Here is a 21046-nt window from a genome sequence, read left to right as displayed (position 1 = left end):
CACTGTTAGTTTAGGACCCTTACAAATACTTATGTTGGCATCAGACAAGAAGAAAGTAAAAACTTAAATGCCTTCTACACATTTAGCAACCTTATAAAAGTTCATGTAAAAGGTAGGATATGTAGTTATGTAATAGTCAACAAGTGATGAATGTGGAAGGAATAGGTAGAAAAAACGGCGGGCCAGGTATCAATCAATTCAATACAAGTTTATTTAGACCATGGTCTCCAAACGTTCTAAAACCACATCACTAAAACCTTCTAAAACCACAATTCATTATTTAACCTCATAAAACTTCATAAAATACAATCAGCGTACCCTTTGACATTTTGTGACCCATAGGCCACACAGAGCTATGAATAAGCAAATCAGTTCAGAATGCCATTGAGGGATTCTTTAACTTTTTAAATATACTTCCCCAAGGCACACGCTAGGTCTATATTACTCATTTCTGTTATGAGGTTTACTGCTTGGGCCCTATTTTTAATATCATATTTCTTAAAAATTGGACATGAAAACTCTTTCCGTATATCTAAAAATATCCGACAGTCCAGAAATAGATGTAGGATATCGCACGTTGTTCCCAAATTGCACTTACATTTTCCCATACTATCAATCATACATCATTTTACCCCATCATTCACATAACAAGGGTTTACCCCAATCCTTAGCCTTAGCAGTTCTCTTCTCAACCAGCAGGTAGGCAGCCTATCAATATAGGGGTAGTGTTGTTCATTTTGCCACGCTAGCGCCATGAAATGTACAGATTTTTTCCTCAAAAGGTAATCTTGGTCCTGAGCGCGGGAAATTTCTTTACCCAGGGCCCTGAGTTCCCTTTTGTCGAACTTAATTTGGAGAGTCTTGGGGCACAGCATAGTCTTCATGGTGTGGCACGCTTTAGTGATGATAGCTCGTGTCCTTTTTGCCCACATTAGCTCACTCTTTGCAATCTCATTTCTGCACCAATTGTGAAATGTTATGGTCTTCCCCCATACCCAGGCACTGCCAGAAACGCAATAGGGCCATACACGCTGTTATGCCCCATGAGGTTGTTCCCAATTCTAATCTTATCGCCTAAGATGATTTGGGCAAAGAAAATAAACTTTTCAGGGTGTTTCCCTCCTCTGAGTCCCATCCGTTTTTACCATTCAGATAAAGCACTTCTGGGCCATACAAAAGTTAAGGTGGTATCATTGCTGAGTACGCTTTTAGGACTGGTCTGTCGGACATATCGCCATATGCATAGTTGAATCTTTTTAGTCCCCTGACCGATGCCAAGGCCCTCAGTTTTAGTGCATCGAGATGAGTATGGCACCGCAAACTTCTCTTGAACCACATCCCTAGGTACCTATATTCATCAACCTATTCCAACTTTTCGGTGCCAGGACCCATGTAAATCTGATTCTCTTTCACCCGAAGCCTAAGATCTTTGTCTTATACATATTGACCATGAGTTTTTACATTGACAATATTTATTAAACCTGTTTAGTTTTCTTTGAAGGCCAATCTCCGTTTGATCCATAATTACTAGACTGTCCGTGTAAAGTAGACAAGAGATTTGTTTCCCGTCTTGTTTTGGGCTTGCCCCGCTCGCATTGCCCATGATTGATGGCAAGTCTGCAATAAACAGGGAAAATAAAGTGGGGGCCAGTACGTACCCCTGCCTCAAACCATTGCCAATCTGAATCTTCTGAGACAAGCTCCCATCTCCATTTAAGATTATCTGGGCCCAGTTGTTGGAGTGAAGTGCTTGGATCAGCCCTACCAAATCCCTTGGTATGTTGTATCCAGCCAGAGTCTCCCACAGCTGCTCCCGGTCCACCAGATCAAATGCTGCGCAGAAGTCCACGAAGCAGCAGAACAAACTTCCCCTCTGCTCAGTCGACTTCCGCGCAATGGACCAGAGTGCGAAGCAGTGATCGACCGTTGAATGACCCTCTTTGAACACCCCCCCCCCCTGTTCTGGGGGCACAATTCGATTTACCTCTGCCCAGTCCTTTAGAATTCCTAAGATTACTTTTTTTCCTATATCAAGGAGATTTATTAATCTACAATTCTTGGGGACATTTAAATCTCCTGTTTTATGGATTGGCCTTATGATAGCTCCTCTCCAGTTTTCTGGCAAAATGCCTGTCTTAAGTATCCCCTGGAACATTTTTGCAAAAAACTCTGCCCACCAGTCAGGCCTTGTTTTTATAATCACTGCCGGTATAGTATCTGGGCCTGCTGCCCGAGTTAGATTTAAGCCAGATATTATTTTCCTTATATGGGTGGGGGTAAAATATTCCTTTATCTCCTGCCTCACACTAATCCATAAAGTTGTACATACTTTCTCTGCAATTGGACAATTCCCATAGATTTTCCCCAAGTAATCCACCCAGTTATCTTCGGGGACCAGGACGTGCAGGGATCCTGATGTTTTACCGGAGCTTTCTTGGACCAATTTCCAAATCCTTTCACATCTTTGGACTCAATTACAGCTAGCATTCTTGCCCAGCATTTATCTTTATAAGTTCTTTTTTTATTCCTAATAATCATTCTGTAATTTATTCTTAGTTTCTGAAGGGTAAGTGAAAGCTCAGCATTGTACCTTACTCTAAGTCTTCTTTCCATTTGTCTAATACGTGCTTTTGCTTTACGACATACCTCATCGAACCATGGGCTATCTATATTAAGGGATCTAATGTTACTGGCAGTCCCAGGTTTACTACATTTCATTTTTATCCTTAGGCATTCCACCAGTTGTCTTATTATATTTTCATACCAGGCAATGTCATCTTCATTACAGATATTTTCTAAAATGAGGGTCTGCTGAACAGCACTTAATTTTAAAATGTGCTCCTCAGATATACGGGTTGTTAACCTGTTTTGGTAGTCCACCTGTACCTGGAGTATCGTCTCTCTCTGATTGCCCCTTTCTACAAAAATGTCTAGCTTCAAGGGGTAGTGATCACTTCCTTCCACCTTCATCACTTCAAAATGTTTAATTAGGTCAAAGGTCCATGTGTGTGTAAACACGTAATCTATAGGGCATGGTTGCTGATCTATCTTAAATGTACACTTGGCTGGCCGGTCAGCATCCATTCTGCCGTTTACTCATAACAGGCCCATAGAGCCCAACATTTGCCTAAAAGCTAGATCCTGGGTTGAGATGTCTCCGCTAGGAAACATTGCGGCCTCTATATTGTAAGCGATCAACTATTCCTTGCACAAAGGGTCTATTCTGCGGGGGTCTAATTTGGGATCAAAATCTCCCAGCATCAGGAGCACATCCTTCTGGCAGGTGTCGCATACATTCACTATATCCTCTCTTAGATTTCCCACTTCACGCTTGTATTCGCACTCTTTTCACTTCTGGATATACAAATTAACAGTGCAAATACCTTCATAGCCTGGCACTACATTAATAGGCAGCACTCTACAACCCAATGCCCACTTCCATTTCAGTGCCAAGGGTTTTACTATCCTGGCATTTTTTGTGGAGATCAGCGTTAACTGGCCTCCTGAAGGTCGGCCTGAAGGATTCTTCCTCGCTACTTTCGCATGATGGGTAAACCCTTCTGTGACGAGGGTTTCGTCGCACAGCCACGTCTCCTGCAGACACACTATATCCTTCCTCTCAACGATCTTACTAAAACTTTGTTGAGTCGCTATTCTCTTATACCTGTTTATATTCCACGTTAATATGGATAGGCTGTGTGATGACCCTTGTACCTAGTCAATCTCACTCATGCCCCCATCTTCCTCGTAGTGTACGGACGCAGAATATCTGTTCCCCACTAACATATCTTCTTCACCTCTCTCTAATGCATTAGAGGTAACGGTTATTTCAAGATCTTCCTTATTATCTCTACGGGAGATAATCAATCTTATCTGTCGTACCCCCAGCCCAGCATGGTTCATGAGAAATGTCTTCCCCTGCTTATTATTCAGCAATTCATCCTTTTCCACTATTCTGATGCCCTCCTTTTGTAGCTCACATTCTGCGTTTTTTATTGCTGCTTTTACTAATGTTGAATAAGAGAGGACCATGGGTACTTCACCCCCTTTGTTGTTTGTCAAGAATCCTACTTCCCTCGGGTCCTCAGTACCAATATTTCGAAGGCTTACACATTTGGATAGTGACCAGAGAAGTTGTGAACAATTTAGGGGGTTTAATTTCCTGGCTTTTTTCCCACCTTTACCACATCCTTTTGGCTCAAAAAATACCCACAGATCCTGACCACGTTCTAACCCAAGACCCAGTGGACCCCCCTCTTGGCACTCCTCCCTTCTTCCCTTAAATTCCCCATCCTTGTCTCTCTTTCATGAACCCCTTGTGCCACTAAGGCATCTAGGTCCTGCTTGTAACTTCTTTTCTATCCTTCTTTCCCCATTGCCCCATTTTACCAACCCCGGGGTTTGCATAGAATTAACTTTACTGTTTTTGATTTTTCCTATATCATTTTCCTGTTTCCTTTGTTCTTCCAAGGTGCTGATATATTTTCTTTTTTCGGGGATATTATGATCTTTTGGAGCTTGGGGCACAGTCTTTGTTATAGGCTCATGATCAATCCCTACTCCCTTCCCCTTTTCCCTGCCTCCTTGAGGGTCGGCCTTTACTAGGGATGTTCTTCTGCCTCCTTGGCCGTGGTATATATTGCTTGTAACTCATCCTTTCCCCCGTCTTTTTACAATCATCGGCTGACAAAAAATGAATACGCTGGGCTCCTCCTTCTGTGATCGTAACTCAATTACTACTTCTTCCTCTCTACAGTCATCCCTTTCTTGTTGATCCCCCACTGGCCTAACTATGGAGGGCATTACATTTTTGATTTGTCTCAACTCCCCTACCATAGTTTTAAACTGCTCTCTCTGGGTTTTGGGAATTTCATTATTCAGAACTGATACCTCTAGCATACCCTGCAAAGGTTTTTGAAGTATCAACATTACATCAAGCATAGAAGCGCTAGAGGTTCCCGTGACCTCTAGACTATGCATTGATGGGCACAACAAATCATTTCCGTTATCATAGGGACTTTCCACTCCATCATCCTCTTTAGCATGGTCTCACTCCATTATACTCTTTAGGATGGTCTCACTCCATTATCCTCTTTAGGATGGTCTCACTCCATTATCCTCTTTGTGATGGTTTCACTCCATTATCCTCTTTAGGATGGTCTCACTCCATTATCCTCTTTGTGATGGTCTCACTCCATTATCCTCTCTAGGATGGTCTCACTCCATTATCCTCTTTAGGATGGTCTCACTCCATTATCCTCTTTAGGATGGTCTCACTCCATTATCCTCTTTGTGATGGTCTCACTCCATTATCCTCTTTAGGATGGTCTCACTCCATTATCCTCTTTGTGATGGTCTCACTCCATTATCCTCTTTAGGATGGTCTCACTCCATTATCCTCTTTAGGATTTCAGACCTTAATCCCCGAAAAAAAGCTTAAATCAGGCGAACGTAGAGCGCCGGCCCCATGGTTCACTCCCCAGCTAAGGGAGCAGCGGCAGGGTTGTAAAAGGGCTGAGAGAGCTTGGAGACAAACCTATGATACGACTGAGAAATTGAAATTTCGAGCAATAACTAAATCCTACCACCAGTCAATCTGGAATGAAAAAAAGGCATATTTTGAGCGTCGAATTGATGAGGCTGAAAACGGCTGTAAAGAAATTTTTAAAGTTGTTCTGGATTTCACCTCTCCAGCTATCTGTACACCATCTCATACTCATTCAGAAGTATGGATTAAACAGCTTGCAACTTTCTTTACCAGTAAAATCACAACCATTCAAGCCTCTCTTTTCCACCCTAGCTCTCAGTCGGTCGTGGGTCCCTTATCCCCCCCTTCATTTAGGGAGGGTCTAGGCCCTTCTCTTTTACAATTTCCACATCTATGCCTTGACACTTCTCTTGAGCTTTTGTCGAGCTTGAAATCAGGTTCTCCACTTGATCCGTGCCCGGCTAAATTTCTGGGGAAGGTGACATCTGCTTTAAATACCTTGCTGAACCCTCTTCTGAATTCTTCGCTGTCAACGGGAGTGGTCCCACAGGCATGGAAGCATGCTCTGATCCTGCCATTGATCAAGAAGCCTACCTTGGACCCCCTCATCCATGCCAACTATAGGCCTATTTCCCTTCTCCCTGCTCTGGCGAAAGTGGCCGAGAAATTTGCACATCGGACGATTTCCAATTTCATCGAGGGAAACGACCTGTTGCATGACACACAATCTGGGTTCCGTGCAAACTTTAGCACGGAGTCGGCTCTGCTCGAGGTCACGGATGCCATCAGGGAAGTACTCGATTCTGGAGGAAGGGCCATGTTGGTAATGTTAGATCTGTCGGCGGCCTTCGACACCGTCCCCCATGATCGCCTCCTTGTAAGACTCTGGGAGAGCGGCATTCGGGGGATGGTGTGGAATTGGCTTAAATCTTTTCTGGCCGGCCGCCGGCAAACAATCTGGGCGCCTCCTTTCTCCGCTGATATGGCTCCACTAGAGGTAGGGGTACCGCAGGGTTCCATTCTTAGCCCCATGCTATTTAACATCTTTATGGCCCCCCTGGCGGTAGTCGCGGAGTCCTTTGGCGCCCAGATCATATCTTACGCCGATGACACCCAGCTCCTGTTCACCTGTGATAGGGGCGGGTCATTCGACGTCGTACAGATCAGGGATTGCCTTGGTGCGGTTTTTGAGTGGTTCGGGTGTAATGGATTAAAGTGCAATTCCGATAAGTCGGAGCTGCTCTTTTTTGGTTGCACCTGTGAACCAGATTGGAAAACTTGGTGGCCACAAGATCTGTTTCCACCTGACAACGTGTCTCTCAAGGCTAAAAACTTGGGAGTGATTGTGGACAGTGAATTGTCCTTTGGGCCACATGTTTCCTGCCTCTCAGGTAAATGCTTCGGCATTTTACGGATGCTGAGGAAGTTTCTTCCTCTAGTGTATTTTCAGCATAGGAAGATTATTGTTCAGACCTTGATCGGATCTCGTCTGGACTACGCAAACGCCCTTTTCTTGGGTCTAACAAAATATCTTTTGACCCGTTTGCAAGTGGTCCAGAACTCGGCTGCCCATGCTATTTACGGGCTCCCGAGAAGAGCAGGTGCCCCGGCTTTACTGAATTCTTTACATTGGCTACCGATCGCTATAAGAATTCTTTTTAAGTGCCTGACTTTTGCCTTTAAAGCTTTACAAGGATCTGGCCCTAAGTACATAAGGAAACGTCTCTCCTGATATGTACCCAGCAGGTCTTTGAGATCATCTTGTCTATCTAAAATGACAGTCCCGGCTATCAGGCGTGCAATGATGGGAGGTCGATCTTTCCGCTACCTAGCCCCGAAAGAGTGGAATGAACTTCCACTCTCTCTCAGACAGGCTCCCAGTCTCCTTACTTTTAGAAAAGAGCTTAAAACATGGCTTTTTACTAAATAATTTTTTACTAAATAAATTTGATCCCTCTTTTCTGTCTGTTTCTTTAGTTGTTATGTCTTGTTTTTGCCTGCCGATATTCTTCATCAAAGCGCCGGGATGCTCCTCGGAGTAGCCGAGCGCTATAGAAGAAATAATTTAACATAACATAACATAACATAACAGGATGGTCTCACTCCATTATCCTCTTTAGGAAGGTCTCACTCCATTATCCTCTTTGTGATGGTCTCACTCCATTATCCTCTTTAGGATGGTCTCACTCCATTATCCTCTTTGTGATGGTCTCACTCCATTATCCTCTTTAGGATGGTCTCACTCCATTATCCTCTTTGTGATGGTCTCACTCCATTATCCTCTTTAGGATGGTCTCACTCCATTATCCTCATTAGGATGGTCTCACCCCATTATCCTCTTTGTGATGGTCTCACTCCATTATCCTCTTTGTGATGGTCTCACTCCATCATCCTCTTTAGGATGGTCTCTCTCCATTATCCACTTTAGGATGGTCTCACTCCATTATCCTCTTTAGGATGGTCTCACTCCATTATCCTCTTTAGGATGGTCTCACTCCATTATCCTCTTTAGGATGGTCTCACTCCATTATCCTCATTAGGATGGTCTCACTCCATTATTCTCTTTGTGATGGTCTCACTCCATTATCCTCTTTGTGATGGTCTCACTCCATTATCCTCTTTGTGATGGTCTCACTCCATTATCCTCTTTGTGATGGTCTCACTCCATTATCCTCTTTAGGATGGTCTCACTGCATTATCCTCTTTAGGATGGTCTCACTCCATTATCCTCTTTAGGATGGTCTCACTCCATTATCCTCTTTAGGATGGTCTCACTCCATTATCCTCTTTGTGATGGTCTCACTCCATTATCCTCTTTGTGATGGTCTCACTCCATTATCCTCTTTAGGATGGTCTCACTCCATTATCCTCTTTAGGATGGTCTCACTCCATTATCCTCTTTGTGATGGTCTCACTCCATTATCCTCTTTAGGATGGTCTCACTCCATTATCCTCTTTAGGATGGTCTCACTCCATTATCCTCTTTGTGATGGTCTCACTCCATTATCCTCTTTAGGATGTTCTCACTCCATTATCCTCATTAGGATGGTCTCACTCCATTATTCTCTTTGTGATGGTCTCACTCCATTATCCTCTTTAGGATGGTCTCTTGAATAGTTAATGTCCCCTATAATTGGTGTCTTATTACTTGAGGCATCCTCATCGGCCTCAATTTCTTGTTCAATAGAGGGCTGGAAGAGTCTTGGAGAAGAGGACCGACATGGCTCAAGAGAGACTCCAGAGTTGTTAACATTGATTTGATTTGGCGAGTTCAGGGCCAGGGCTGCCATATCTCTGGGTGTTGGGTGTATCTCGACAATGCTCAGTTCCTTTTCTATCGTGTCTTTCCCTTTGAAGTGCTTCCCCAAAAAGTCTTTGATCGGATTAGAGACTGATAAGCCTGCTTTCACACCCCCTAGCTTCATTGTCTGAGGGGTTAAGTTCAGAGATTGGGAGTTTCTCAGACCTTGTTTTTTACTTCCAGTAGGGGCTCTTTGGACTCCTTTCCTCTCTCCTTTTTCCTGCAGACTTTCAGCCAAATCCTCCGTCCATAGACTAATTATTGGCTAACTTTGATGTTTTTTGGAGCGTTCCGAGCTTTTGCTTTCCCTAATGCCATTTCTATTCCTTCTTTCTTCTTTACCTTTGCCCCACCAGCCTACTCCTTCAATGGAATTGTGTCCTTCAATCACACCTCACCGCCAGATGGTCTTGTTATCCTTGTTCCCCTATTAAGGTAGGTCAGAGGTGAGTTCCCTTTGCTTCCTGCAATCTGTTTTGCATCCACCAAATTAGAAGCTTAAAGATGCTTGATGCTACTTATTCCACGGACTTACGCTTCACTTTCTCTTCGCCACCACTGCTGCTCCCCTGCATCCCTATTAAGCTGTCGCTGGTGTTTCACTTGGTACCCTGTTCTCCAGCAGGCAGCACTCAAGCTTGGTCCGGGCACAGGCACAGGCTGTGGCCCCTTCTCACATTACACGTAATGGGCCAAGCAGAACCGGTCAAATCCGGCATGCGCCTCTGTGTTTGGGCCGTTGGGCCTCCAAGGGGCCTTCCTCCGTCCTCAGTCCTCCGTCGGTTCTTATATCCGGCTCAGCTTCTAAATATGGAACTTTGCCCAGGCTCGGGGCTCTTTACTCCTGCGTTTCTTTCCACGCTCCTCTCTGCGGTTCGGCTCAGATCGTGCGCGCGCGTGCACGTCAGTCTGGGAGGGCTTCTTGCACCACGCTGTGGTTGTGGTTGTGGGTGGTGCTGGGTGGCGAGCGCTTCCAGCGGCTGGGAATACAGGCAGTCCTAGCCAGGCACTGGAACCACTGCAACTAACTTCTGCTCAGTCGTTCAACCGCGGGCGAGTTATGATCTCATTGACATCTGCTCAGCCGATGACAACCAAACGCTTATGCTGCAGCTGAGGCTTCTCATAACAAAGAGAATACGAAATATTGCAACAGAGGAAAAGGTTTTGTACTGTTCTGAACTGTCTCTAAAACATTTGTAGGCAGAGAAAAGGTAAGGTAAAAACATTAAGATTGATGTTATGTTGAATTTAGTGGCTATTCATCCATTTTTGTACAACAAATGTTGCAGGACAAACAAGGTTTCAATATATTTTCGGTTAGGGGTTGAGAATCCTATAAATCCTGAAACTCTGAGTGCATAAGGGCTGGCTGCAAAGTTACTCTGTTGAGGGGGCGTGCCACCTCAGACCTAGACCCAAAGCTACTGGCATTTCTCAGTTTGATTACACAACCTACCCTTTATGGGGCCTGGAGAGCCGCTTGGTGCCATTTAAGCACAGACTATCTATATTGTATTTCCTATATTGAGACATTTCAGTAAGATTCTAGGTAAGACCAAATAAAATGAAAGCAAAAATGTTTTGATAATGGAAATAAATCATACTCTTTAAAATAAGGTGTACATTGATCCCATGTCTTTGGTATTTAGTAACTCTCACCTATAAGGTATCTTCACTAGGGCTGTCTGCTAAAGGAGTTGTTTTCCTCCTTTTTCTGTAGCCTTCCAGCTCTTTAGATGAAGGAAGAATGGAATCCTTTGTGTTCCAGGTCACCTCCACACTGTCCTTCATACAGTAATGTGCCCCCTTGCAATGGTTTGGAAAGAAAAAGAATGAACACAGAGAAAAGGAAATATCCTGAAACACAGCAGGAACTGAGCCTCTGTCCTCTTACTCCTCTTTACTCTGCTTCCTTAGTGGAGATTAGGTGAAATGATCAAATAAATCACTAAAAATGCTGTTTCTTACACAGAATGACAGCTTAAGTATTTTGCACTTTTTTCCAGCACAAAATGATTCCTCACCCCCATTTTGTGTCACTAGGAAGCATTTTGTGTTAAGAAATAGTGCAAAATCATAAAACAGCTGCTTGTATTCAGTTCGTTCACATTCTTCCTGTGATCCGGCAAATGTTCTTCACTCAATAAAGTCTCACTTACGCAACATGGTGGAATGACGTAAACTCAAGGATTTCCTATTACAATCATAACCTGTAATGCTGGAAATTACACAAAATTGCACTGACATACATGAAATGTTGCCTGAGCCCACTCTCAACTCTTTCCGTACATTTTCACTCAATTCAGTTATTGCTAAATTTATTTTAAAATAGGTATCAGTGAGGTACATTTACAGTTTGTTAGACTGCTTCAATCTAAAAGGGGCAAACATTTTTTGTAAATGAAAGCTGTAAAGTAAGCCATAAAGTTCATATTTATTCCTGATGGCATTTAAGTTTTGTTTCATTACATTGCCTCCTTAAGATTATGGAAAGTTTTGTGTATACAACATGAGTGTCTGGGTACTTGACTTAACTTTAGAAAACATACTGCACAGTTCTGTTCTTAGAATTATTTATTGTGAGACCATGTTTCACTTGCATCACACTCAAGAAAAAAGGAATACAAATTTTAAATGCCAGTCTTTGTCAAAACGACATTAAAACCATGTCCTTACATTTCCAAACCAGCAAATTCAAAACCAGATCATAGAAAGGTTCACTTAGCAACTAAAAACACATATGTGTACTCTTTAGGACACTAGTCTCAGATGAAGCATGACAGAGATTCGGGAACCATGGTTGGTGCTGTGAATGCCCCCACCTTACATACATGCATTGTACCTCCTTTCTATTGATTTATTCTATGATTACATGGTAACCGCGAATGAATGACATTATTTTTCTCCATTGTTATTTAGGGGTTTTAAAACTGAGTCCTTCATTTTGATGCTATGTTCCAGAAAATGTGGGCCATGCCTGTATAGTAGTGGTTTTAAATAGTGTGATCCCTAAAGCTTAGAGGTATGCAAAATAATTTCTCTTGTTTTTGTAGACATCTGTGAGTCATCACTTTGAGACCATTTTTCCAAAAGGTGTTGAAGCAAAGAGCGACAGTTCACTATGTTTCTAATTAGTTTGTTGATATGTTCCCCACACTCCCTGCAACATTTCCCATGATGATGTGTGTTCACATCCAATTCTAGTTTTGGGTCAATAAACTCTTGTTTGTTTTAAGGCTTTTTGTCCTACCTATAGACATTTCCCACTGAAAATTGGCATTATAAATATAGGGAATAATCTTTCTGTTGTTATTTTAATATCGTATATATTTATTTAATAAATCTACTGCGCAAACCTATCCAAAAGGTAGCAGAGCGCTGTACATGGTCAACTGTGTAGAAAATTGTGTGTGTAGGGAACAAAATGACCTGAATTTCCATTGGACGGGGTGTATATGGACACCGGTGATGCAGCTGTAATGTTCCCATTGTGTAGGTTACACAGGGATCACCAAGACAAACCCTTCTTATTGTTAGAAAAGACTCGTGTCAGGAAATATCTTTTTCACTTGTTCAGCAAATTTGCATTCCAGCTCCGAGCCTTTATTTTACCAACCCGCAGGAAATGAACAGATTACAAGTGTGACAGACCTGCTCAGCTGCAGCATTTACCCTTTTCATGTCTGTGTGTGTGTGTGGTTTTGGTATGACTTCTTTCATTAATAAAAAAACAATATAAACAATTGCATACAGAATTCAAGATATTGAAATGTCTAATCTTCATATTACGGGGCATTCTAATACAGCAAGAAGTATCACTCACAATGGAAACTTAGTTAAGTAAATTTAATGAAAACCTCAAGGGTTTGGGCCATGCAAACATGTTCAAAAGGTTGATCATTTAATAGATGATCTTACCAGAAGTGTGGTGAATTTGTTCTTCCGTGGAGGGTGACAGCTTAGTCGAATCAATTAGCTCCAGAAATGTCAAAACAGTCAACTCCATTCCGTTCATTGGAAAGACTTTTACAGAGAATAATAATGGAATCTTCCCACACTAATGGGAATACATTGATGAATCTGCTGAAACTGAAGTAATCCTCCAATCTGACTATGGTACCTAACACTATGCAGGGTTACATCAATTCATCTTTTCTGTGCTAGTGAATTACGTCACGTTTGGATATTGTCAATGTCTTACAAGATTGCTCTCTTTTTTCTTAATATAATTTTTCTCTACACAGACCCCGATTCTGAAAGAAAGTCATAAACCTGAACCAAAATCCTAAACTTACTATCATTTTAGTATTCACCGAAGGCACTTACTCATTTCGGTATTCACAGAATTTAGGACTCCTAACTTTAGGACTCCTAAATGCCTTCTGTGAATACCGAAAGTCTTAAAGGTAGGATTTTTCTCAGTCTAGAAGTAGTAAAGTTAGGACTCCTAACTTTAGGACTCCTAAATGCCTTCTGTGAATACCGAAAGTCTTAAAGGTAGGATTTTTCTCAGTCTAGAAGTAGTAAAGTTAGGACTCCTAACTTTAGGACTCCTAAATGCCTTCTGTGAATACCGAAAGACTTAAAGGTAGGATTTTTCTCAGTCTAGAAGTAGTAAAGTTAGGACTCCTAACTTTAGGACTCCTAACTTTACTACTCCTAAACTGAGAAAAATCTTAACTTTAAGTCTTATGGTATTCACAGAAAGCATTTACGAGTCCTAAAGTTAGGAACTCCTAACTTCTGTGAATACCGAAATGAGTAAGTGCCTTCTGTGAATATCAAAATGGTCGAAAGTTTAGGATTTTGTCTTAAGTTAGTTCTGTGAATCGGGCCCCATGATTCTGAAAGAAAGTCATAAACCCGACCCTGCAGGTCGGCTGCGCGTGGGTGGAGGTTTACTTCTTTCAACAGTTCACAGGTACTCCCTAAAATATGAAACTATAGTAAGTTTCCAGCTTTATATCTTGAAAACGCTAGTAAATCCAGTTTTCTCAAGCAAAAGCATAAACATGTATATTTTCAATTGAGAAAATCATAGGTATAACTGAAAGTTAACTTGATGAACACAACAGTTGTGGGGGTGGGATTGTCGCTTGCCGTTCCCCTTCAGTTACGTCTGCCACTGACAAGAGTTAATCCGTGACTTTTTCTAGGGTGGTAAGAAGTGAGAGACTAGTTTGCAAATGCCCACAAACCCATGTAAGTAAATTATTAAATGAGTGCAAAACCAACTCCTCTGATTTCGAGAGCGGTTTTGCATCTTCAAATGCAGCTATTTGCACACATGAGCCTGGATTAAAAGGACCAATAACTTTGAGATTTGGGCTTCTAGATTGTGGTTCACGTAATTCATGAATTAAATACATTTCACAGCAATTTGTGCCAGTTTGTAAATGGATCACATTGTGAAAATCTAATTTGTGTTTTTTTCGATGATTTAAAAGCAAACACCACAACCTGAAGCCTCACTTGAGGCTCAAGCAGTTAAGTGTTATTATTACCCATTGAATTTACACTCTTTGTATTTATTATGGGAGCAGGAAAAGCAAAGTCAGCACCTCACAGGTCTCTGCCGTCAAGTTTTGTTTTTTACCAGATATCTACATTAATCACAGGGACACTTCTCTATTATATATTGTTTGCTAGTTAGTTTATATAATCAAATAAAAAAATCCTTTCGCATCTGGGTAAATGGTGCTCAAATTTCACAAAATAGGAAAATAAACAGATATTAATCATATATTGTTAAGTGGTCAAAGGAATGGTTATGAAGACATAAGGATGCATGCAGTGGACCCCAACATCACCTGCATAATCTTTATCAAAGATCAGAGACACACCCTCAAATACTATATTTTAGTTGGATTTTAAAAAATCCACAACTATTATGCAGATAATCTTCTCTTACTTAATTGCATGAGATGTTTTTCAAACATAATTATTTCCTCCTGTAGGAAAGTTGAGTTTAATATATCATTATTAGATGCATCAACAATCCCAGACTTAAATGAGTATTATCATGATATTATATCTTTGCCAAAAGTCGTCATATTTAAAAAAAATTTGAGTGGATCAGAGGTTTCAGGAAAAAACTGACAAAGACAGAAAAACTGTACTTTAACCTGCAGACTTATACAGACATTGAGAACTTGTTTGGCCACAGGAAGTAATTCCTACAAAGTTAAGACTTTTTGAACTTGGTGCAGAAGGTGGAATAAAAATTGGGCCATTCATTGAAATAATTTATCAGTATTACCCAACAGGTCTAAAAAAGGAAAAGCTTTTTAAAGGGGTCATTCAGTTAAACAATTAAATAAAAGGTCACAAACATGGAGAGCTATTTATGTGAAACCAATATGTTTTTATCAGGTTTTGGTAAATCTACACAAAATGTTCAAACATTCTTCTGGTGTATCTTACATTGAAATTAGACGTTTTTTAATTAGTGAATAATATCATAAACTAGCACTAAATGAACATCATGTGTGAAAATTGCATTTAAAAGTCATAATTTATATTTTCTTTAAAAGTATGCATATTGAGATAAAAGAAGTTGATTTTGCAGTCTTACCAGTATAAATTGTGCATATCAGGTTGAAGAACACAATTTGAAATGACACGTGCCGCAGTTCCATTCTTCTACGGACTGCACAGCATAGAGCCCTTGCAAAACTGAGCCTTCTCTAGCAGAGGACTGGGTATTCAGACCCCACCCCTCCCCAGACCAGAGGTTGTGAGGTCATGGAATCTTTTTGTGGTCAGGTTTAGGTTGAAAATGTAGGGTGTCAGGCCCATATTTGGTGATGGTGAGACGTAAGCCTTCTGAATAGGTTGGTCTATGTGTGCAACTAAGACGGATTGTGTACGTGAGATCTTGAAGAGATTGATGGAGCAGAAGCAATTAGGCTAAACAAAGAGATTGGGAGACAGCATGCAAGAGAGCATAGGGTCTCTGCAAAATTGTGTTTATTTACTTTTTAGCTGCCTCAAAACTTCACAAAAAGATAGTCTGTAGAACCAACAACCCTCATTCTGTGATTATAACAATACAATATGCACAAGGAACATTTTAAAATGTTGGAGAAAACTATCTTTGTCTTTTTTTTTTTGTCCTCATACTACAAAACATGCTCTTAATTCAAGAAAATGGAGCCTATTAGACCATATTATAGCCCAACAAGAGGAAACATCCACACCTGGTCTCTTCTTATTGAAGGATGGGTAAAGAAAAATTCACCCCCGGTAAAGGTGTCCTCGGTAAGGGGTTATCCAACATGATCAAAGCTCGTTCGAAGGGCATTTACTCCTAGCCGTAACTAGCTTTCCATCATCTCCCCCTCGAGAGCAAGTTCATAATCATTGGACTGAAACGTAATTAAATTGTGTCACCTTGCCTAAACAGGTTCGGTACTAAATGATAACCAGTCAATTGTATACAGTAAAAGGAAACAATATATCTTGAGTTAATAACTATAAATTATAAACAAAAGAGGTTGTAAACCAATTATCCCATAGATCCCAAAATTTGAACTTTTTGCCCCTTTTACTTGCTCGGTCCAGAGTTGAAATACGCTGGGCCGAGCTTATCCATTCGGATTTAGTTGGTGGAATAGGTAAGATCCACTTTATACAGATTTCCCTACGTGCCAGGAGGATCAAGACAAAAAGTAGAGCCTTCTATTTTTTAGATAGAGCCAAGTTATTCGTCCCCCCTGGAGTTACCCCAAAGATGACATTAGGGGCTGTTAGTCTGACCTCTTTTCCTGTAATTTCAAAAAAGGTCTTACTCACATAGTCCCAAAAGATCTCCAGCGCCGGACACTGCCAGAACATATGTACCTCATCTACGTTGATTCCATCGCACTTCGGGCACTTCTTTGTCACTCTATTCCCCAATTTAGATAGTTTCAGTGGTGTCCAATAGGCCTTGTGGACAGCAAAAAGATGGTTTCTCTTTAGGGGGGCAGCTTTCACATATGACCATATGTTTCTTTATTATAGCAAGGAATATCTAATAGTGCTCTCACTTGGTCCCAAACTCCAATAGCTGCTTTAAGAATCTTCAATCTGACCTTTTTGAAGAATTTCGGATGTCCATATTTTAGGAGAAAAGAGTCAGCTTCTGTTTTATAGGTGAGTGTTAAAGCGGTGAAAAGAGGTGAGTAGGTCTGACTATCATTTAAGAGTTGGCGTGAATTCTTGAGTTGGAAGGCGCAGTAGTAAAGGTATAGATCAGGGGTGGCAATTCCGCCTTTAGGTTATTTCCTCCTAAGTTTCTTTTGGGAGATTCTAGGATTTTTCCTGCCCCATATGAAAGAGGAAAAAAGACCTTGTATCTTTTTAAACCAACTTTTAGAGAATTCTAGGGGGATATTATCAAATAAGAAGGTACATTTAGGAAGAATTGATATTTTCAATAGGTTTGATCTACCCACCATTGAAAGAGGAACAGAATCCCATATCTGTAACTGTTGTCTTACACTAGCGGCCGTTTTATCAAAGTTTAGCTAAGATATCTTATCTATATTCTTAATAATTTGAAGCCCTAGATATCTTATTTGATGTTTTTCCAAATTACTTTTATTGGAAGAATTCCATATCATGAGCTCAGTTTTTTGCTGGTTTACAGAATATCCTGAAACTCTCCCAAAATTCTCCAACTGGACCCAAATCTCTGGAAGTGCTTGTTCTAAGTCTCCGGTTTGGACCATGAGATCATCCGCATACAGACCGATTTTCCTTTCCCAACCCATACACCGAACAGGGGAGATGTTATGACAGGATCTTAAATTGCATGCCAATGGTTCAATATACATATTAAAGAGAAGTGGAGAAAGGGGGCAGCCCTGTCTAGTCCCACGGGAGATCTTACGTTTTTTAATCAAAGTGCCGTTAATGAGAATCCTGGCAGAAGGATTATTATAAAGAGCCTTTATTGCTGCTACAAAGGTTTTTCCAAGGTTGAAACGTTGGATTGCTTCTATTAGAAAGGGTCAACTGACCCTATCAAAAGCTTTAGCAGCGTCAAATGTTAAAACTGCCAGTGGAGTCTCATATAGGATTGCTAGATCTATTGCTCCAATAAGATCATGAGTTAGTTCATATAATTTTCTCCCCTTCATAAAGCCCCTTTGGTCGTGGTGTAGTATGGAGCCAGCGACCTTATCTAACCTCTTAGTGAGGAGTTGAATGTAAATTTTATGGTCACAGTTTAAAAGGGAAATAGGTCCGTATGACTCACAAAGTTGTGGATTCTTGTTGGGTTTCAGAATAATAGTAATTGTGGCCTCATTCCAGGAGGTCGGCAACTCCTGAGCCTGAACAAACACAGAATTAAAAAATGGGAGTAGAAAGGGAGTTAACTCCTCTTTCAAAATAATGTAGACTTCATTCGGGATGGCGTCAGGACCAGCTGCTTTCCCTTTTTTTAGATTTTTAATGACCTGCAATACCTCTTCTGGCCTAATTTGATTATTTAGGCTATTACTATCAACGATCGAGAGAGTGGGGAGTTGAAGATCTTGAAAAAAGGCTTCCAGATTTTCCTTACTTGGGGTTGATTCTTCAGAGTATAGATCTAAGAAGAAGCGAACAAAGGCCTCCTCAATCTCGAAGTCCTCTTCAATGATTATACCAGTGCTTGAGCATTTAAGGCTCTTCACCATATTTCGGGTATATTCTGATTTAGTTTTCCAGGCTAAAGGTCTGCCACAGCCCTCTCCATATTCATGGTGGGCAAGTTTGCTTGCCTCCCATTTTCTCCTATTTATTGCCTCAAGATGGTCTATTAATTAATTCTTGGCATGATATAGTTGTTGTCTCCTATTCGGGTCAGTAGGTGTTTGTTGTAATGCTATTGTTTTTTGAGTAATTTTAGCTTCAATTACCGCAATATGCTCCTTTGCTTTCTTATTGTGTATTATCAAAAGTGTGGTCAATAAACCTCTTAAAAAGGCTTTATATGAATCCCAGACGATATATTGGGCAGCTGAATTTACATTAAACATAAAACATTCTTTTGTAGCTATTTTCAGTTTATCAATGATAACAGGATCAAGAAGTAGTGTATGATTAAGAGTCCATCTTGTTGGTGAGAGGCACTTTGGTAGGGTAACTTCTAGGAGTACCGCTGAATGATCAGAAAGATGTTCCGGAAGATGTGAGGCTTTAGATGTATCTTTTCTGGTATTACGATCCACCAGGAAAAAGTCGATCCTTGAAGAGTGGCTACATTTCTTATTGTGAAAGGTATATTTTCCCCCTGCAATTCTTGTTGTGAATCTCCTTTCACCCCAAATATCCAAGAGTCCTCCCTCAATCATTAATTGTTGTAGGGCTTTACGGGTTTTTGGTGTAGCCCCTGCAGCTCTTTTAGACGTAGAGTCGTAATTAGGATTTACAACTACATTGAAGTCTCCTCCCATAATAATTTGATTGTTTACTTCTCCCAAATGGAGAAGCAAAGATTGGAGGTGAGTTGGATCATCAGTATTGGGGCCATAGTAGCTGGCAAACGTAAACCAAGTTGTATTAATCTTTGCCCTAACTGTCACCCACCTACCATGAGTGTCTACTGTTACTTTCCCTATAGCTACTCGAGTATTTTTCTTAAAAATAATCGCTACACCTTTTGTCGGCGTTTTTTGTGATGAGTAGAAACAGTGTTCTATCCAATTATGATCTTTAAGGATTCCTGCCCATTCTTCCTTGATAAGATGGGATTCCTGAATTAGTATAATGTCATGATTGGTGATACGCAGATATTCCAGAATTTTCTTCCTTCTAGTCGTGAGCCTAAGCCCATTCACATTCCAGGAAAGTATTTTTAAGTTTTGTACACTACCCATATTCTGTCATAAGAGCCATTAAAAGTATCTTCTTACTTGCAGTGTCGCGGCTTCTAGGACAATGTTTTGTATACAAGGACATTTTTTTTGTTTTTTATCCCAAATGCTCACCCACCCTGTGATAAAGAAAAAAGATTTGTGTGTTTTCTCTTAACCCCCCCCCCCCTTCCCTCCCTGGGGAACCCTCCCTCAACTCTAGAGACATATCAAGTCTCTTTCCAATAGGCTCACCCCCTCCCCTGACGGATAGGATAGGATAAGATAAAGTTTTGTAGATTGAACATTAGTTAGATGGATGGTCCTTTTATTTGCTTTATCCAAGTGCTAAGTTCCTCGGGGTCTCTGAAATTAAACATTTTATTATCCCACATCACTTTCAAAGAGGCATGGAACTGGAGTTTTGCAGTGGCTCCCAAAGTTTTTAATTCATCTATGTGTTTTCCAAGTTCCCACTGCCTCTCCTGTGTAGTGTGTGAGATATCCGATCTAATGCGAAAAGACCAGTCTCCTTTATTGTATACCCCCTTTTTTAGCCCTTTGAGAGAACCTTTTCTTTTATAGCATATGTTTTAAAATTTACTAGTATTTTCCTGGGGTTTTTCCTTCCGGGCTTTTTAATTAAGGGGTCTCGATGGACTCTTTGGATATCATTTTCTAAAGTCAGCCTTTCAATTTCAGGATGGAAGTCATTTAAGAGATCGATTACGAAAGTTTTTATATCTCTTCCCTCAAGATCTTCTGGAATATTCAGAAGTTGAAGGTTATTTCTTCTGACGCTATTCTCCAAACTCTCCAGTTTGTCCGCAGTTGTTCTTTGTTTTATTTTTAATTTCTTAATCTCTCCTGTATTCTCCCTAACCTGCCTTGAAAGGTCTTCAACTGTAGCTTCTACCGCCTCTACTCTGCCCATTACTTCATTGATTCTCAGTTCAAGCGCCTCACAAGCCCCCTGAACCTTTTGCTGTTTTTTTTCAGATGTCGCGAAATTTTCTCTGATCTCAGAGATCAGGTTTAAAAGTAAATTCTCTGTGGTGTGGGTAGGCCCTATCGCCTGTCCTCCCACTCCTGCTCCTACTCCTACTCCTCCCCCCCGTTGAATTGAAAATTGCATTTAAAAGTCATAATTTATATTTTCTTTAAAAGTATGCATATTGAGATAAAAGAAGTTGATTTTGCAGTCTTACCAGTATAGATTGTGCATATCAGGTTGAAGAACACAATTTGAAATGACACGTGCCGCAGTTCCATTCTTCTACGGACTGCACAGCATAGAGCCCTTGCAAAACTGAGCCTTCTCTAGCAGAGGACTGGGTATTCAGACCCCACCCCTCCCCAGACCAGAGGTTGTGAGGTCATGGAATCTTTTTGTGGTCAGGTTTAGGTTGAAAATGTAGGGTGTCAGGC

The 21046-nt window shown here is 41.0% G+C and overlaps 1 protein-coding gene across 1 annotated transcript in view; it reads right to left on the bottom strand.

Annotated features, from left to right (window-relative positions):
• Window positions 1–15500, bottom strand: part of LOC146863558 (uncharacterized) — a 72353-nt gene extending 56853 nt beyond the window's left edge. Inside the window, exon 1 of the mRNA XM_085643386.1 lies at window positions 15367–15500. Within this exon, the coding sequence (XP_085499512.1) occupies window positions 15367–15430 (64 nt within the window). The 5' untranslated portion in view covers window positions 15431–15500. The remainder of the gene's footprint in view (window positions 1–15366) is intronic.
• Window positions 15501–21046: the final 5546 nt, after the last annotated feature.

The sequence above is a fragment of the Triturus cristatus genome, chromosome 2_2, assembly GCF_964204655.1.
Source record: "Triturus cristatus chromosome 2_2, aTriCri1.1, whole genome shotgun sequence".
Taxonomy (NCBI): domain Eukaryota; kingdom Metazoa; phylum Chordata; class Amphibia; order Caudata; family Salamandridae; genus Triturus; species Triturus cristatus.
Note: the sequence above shows the minus strand (reverse complement) of the source record. Positions and strands in the feature narration are given on the sequence as shown.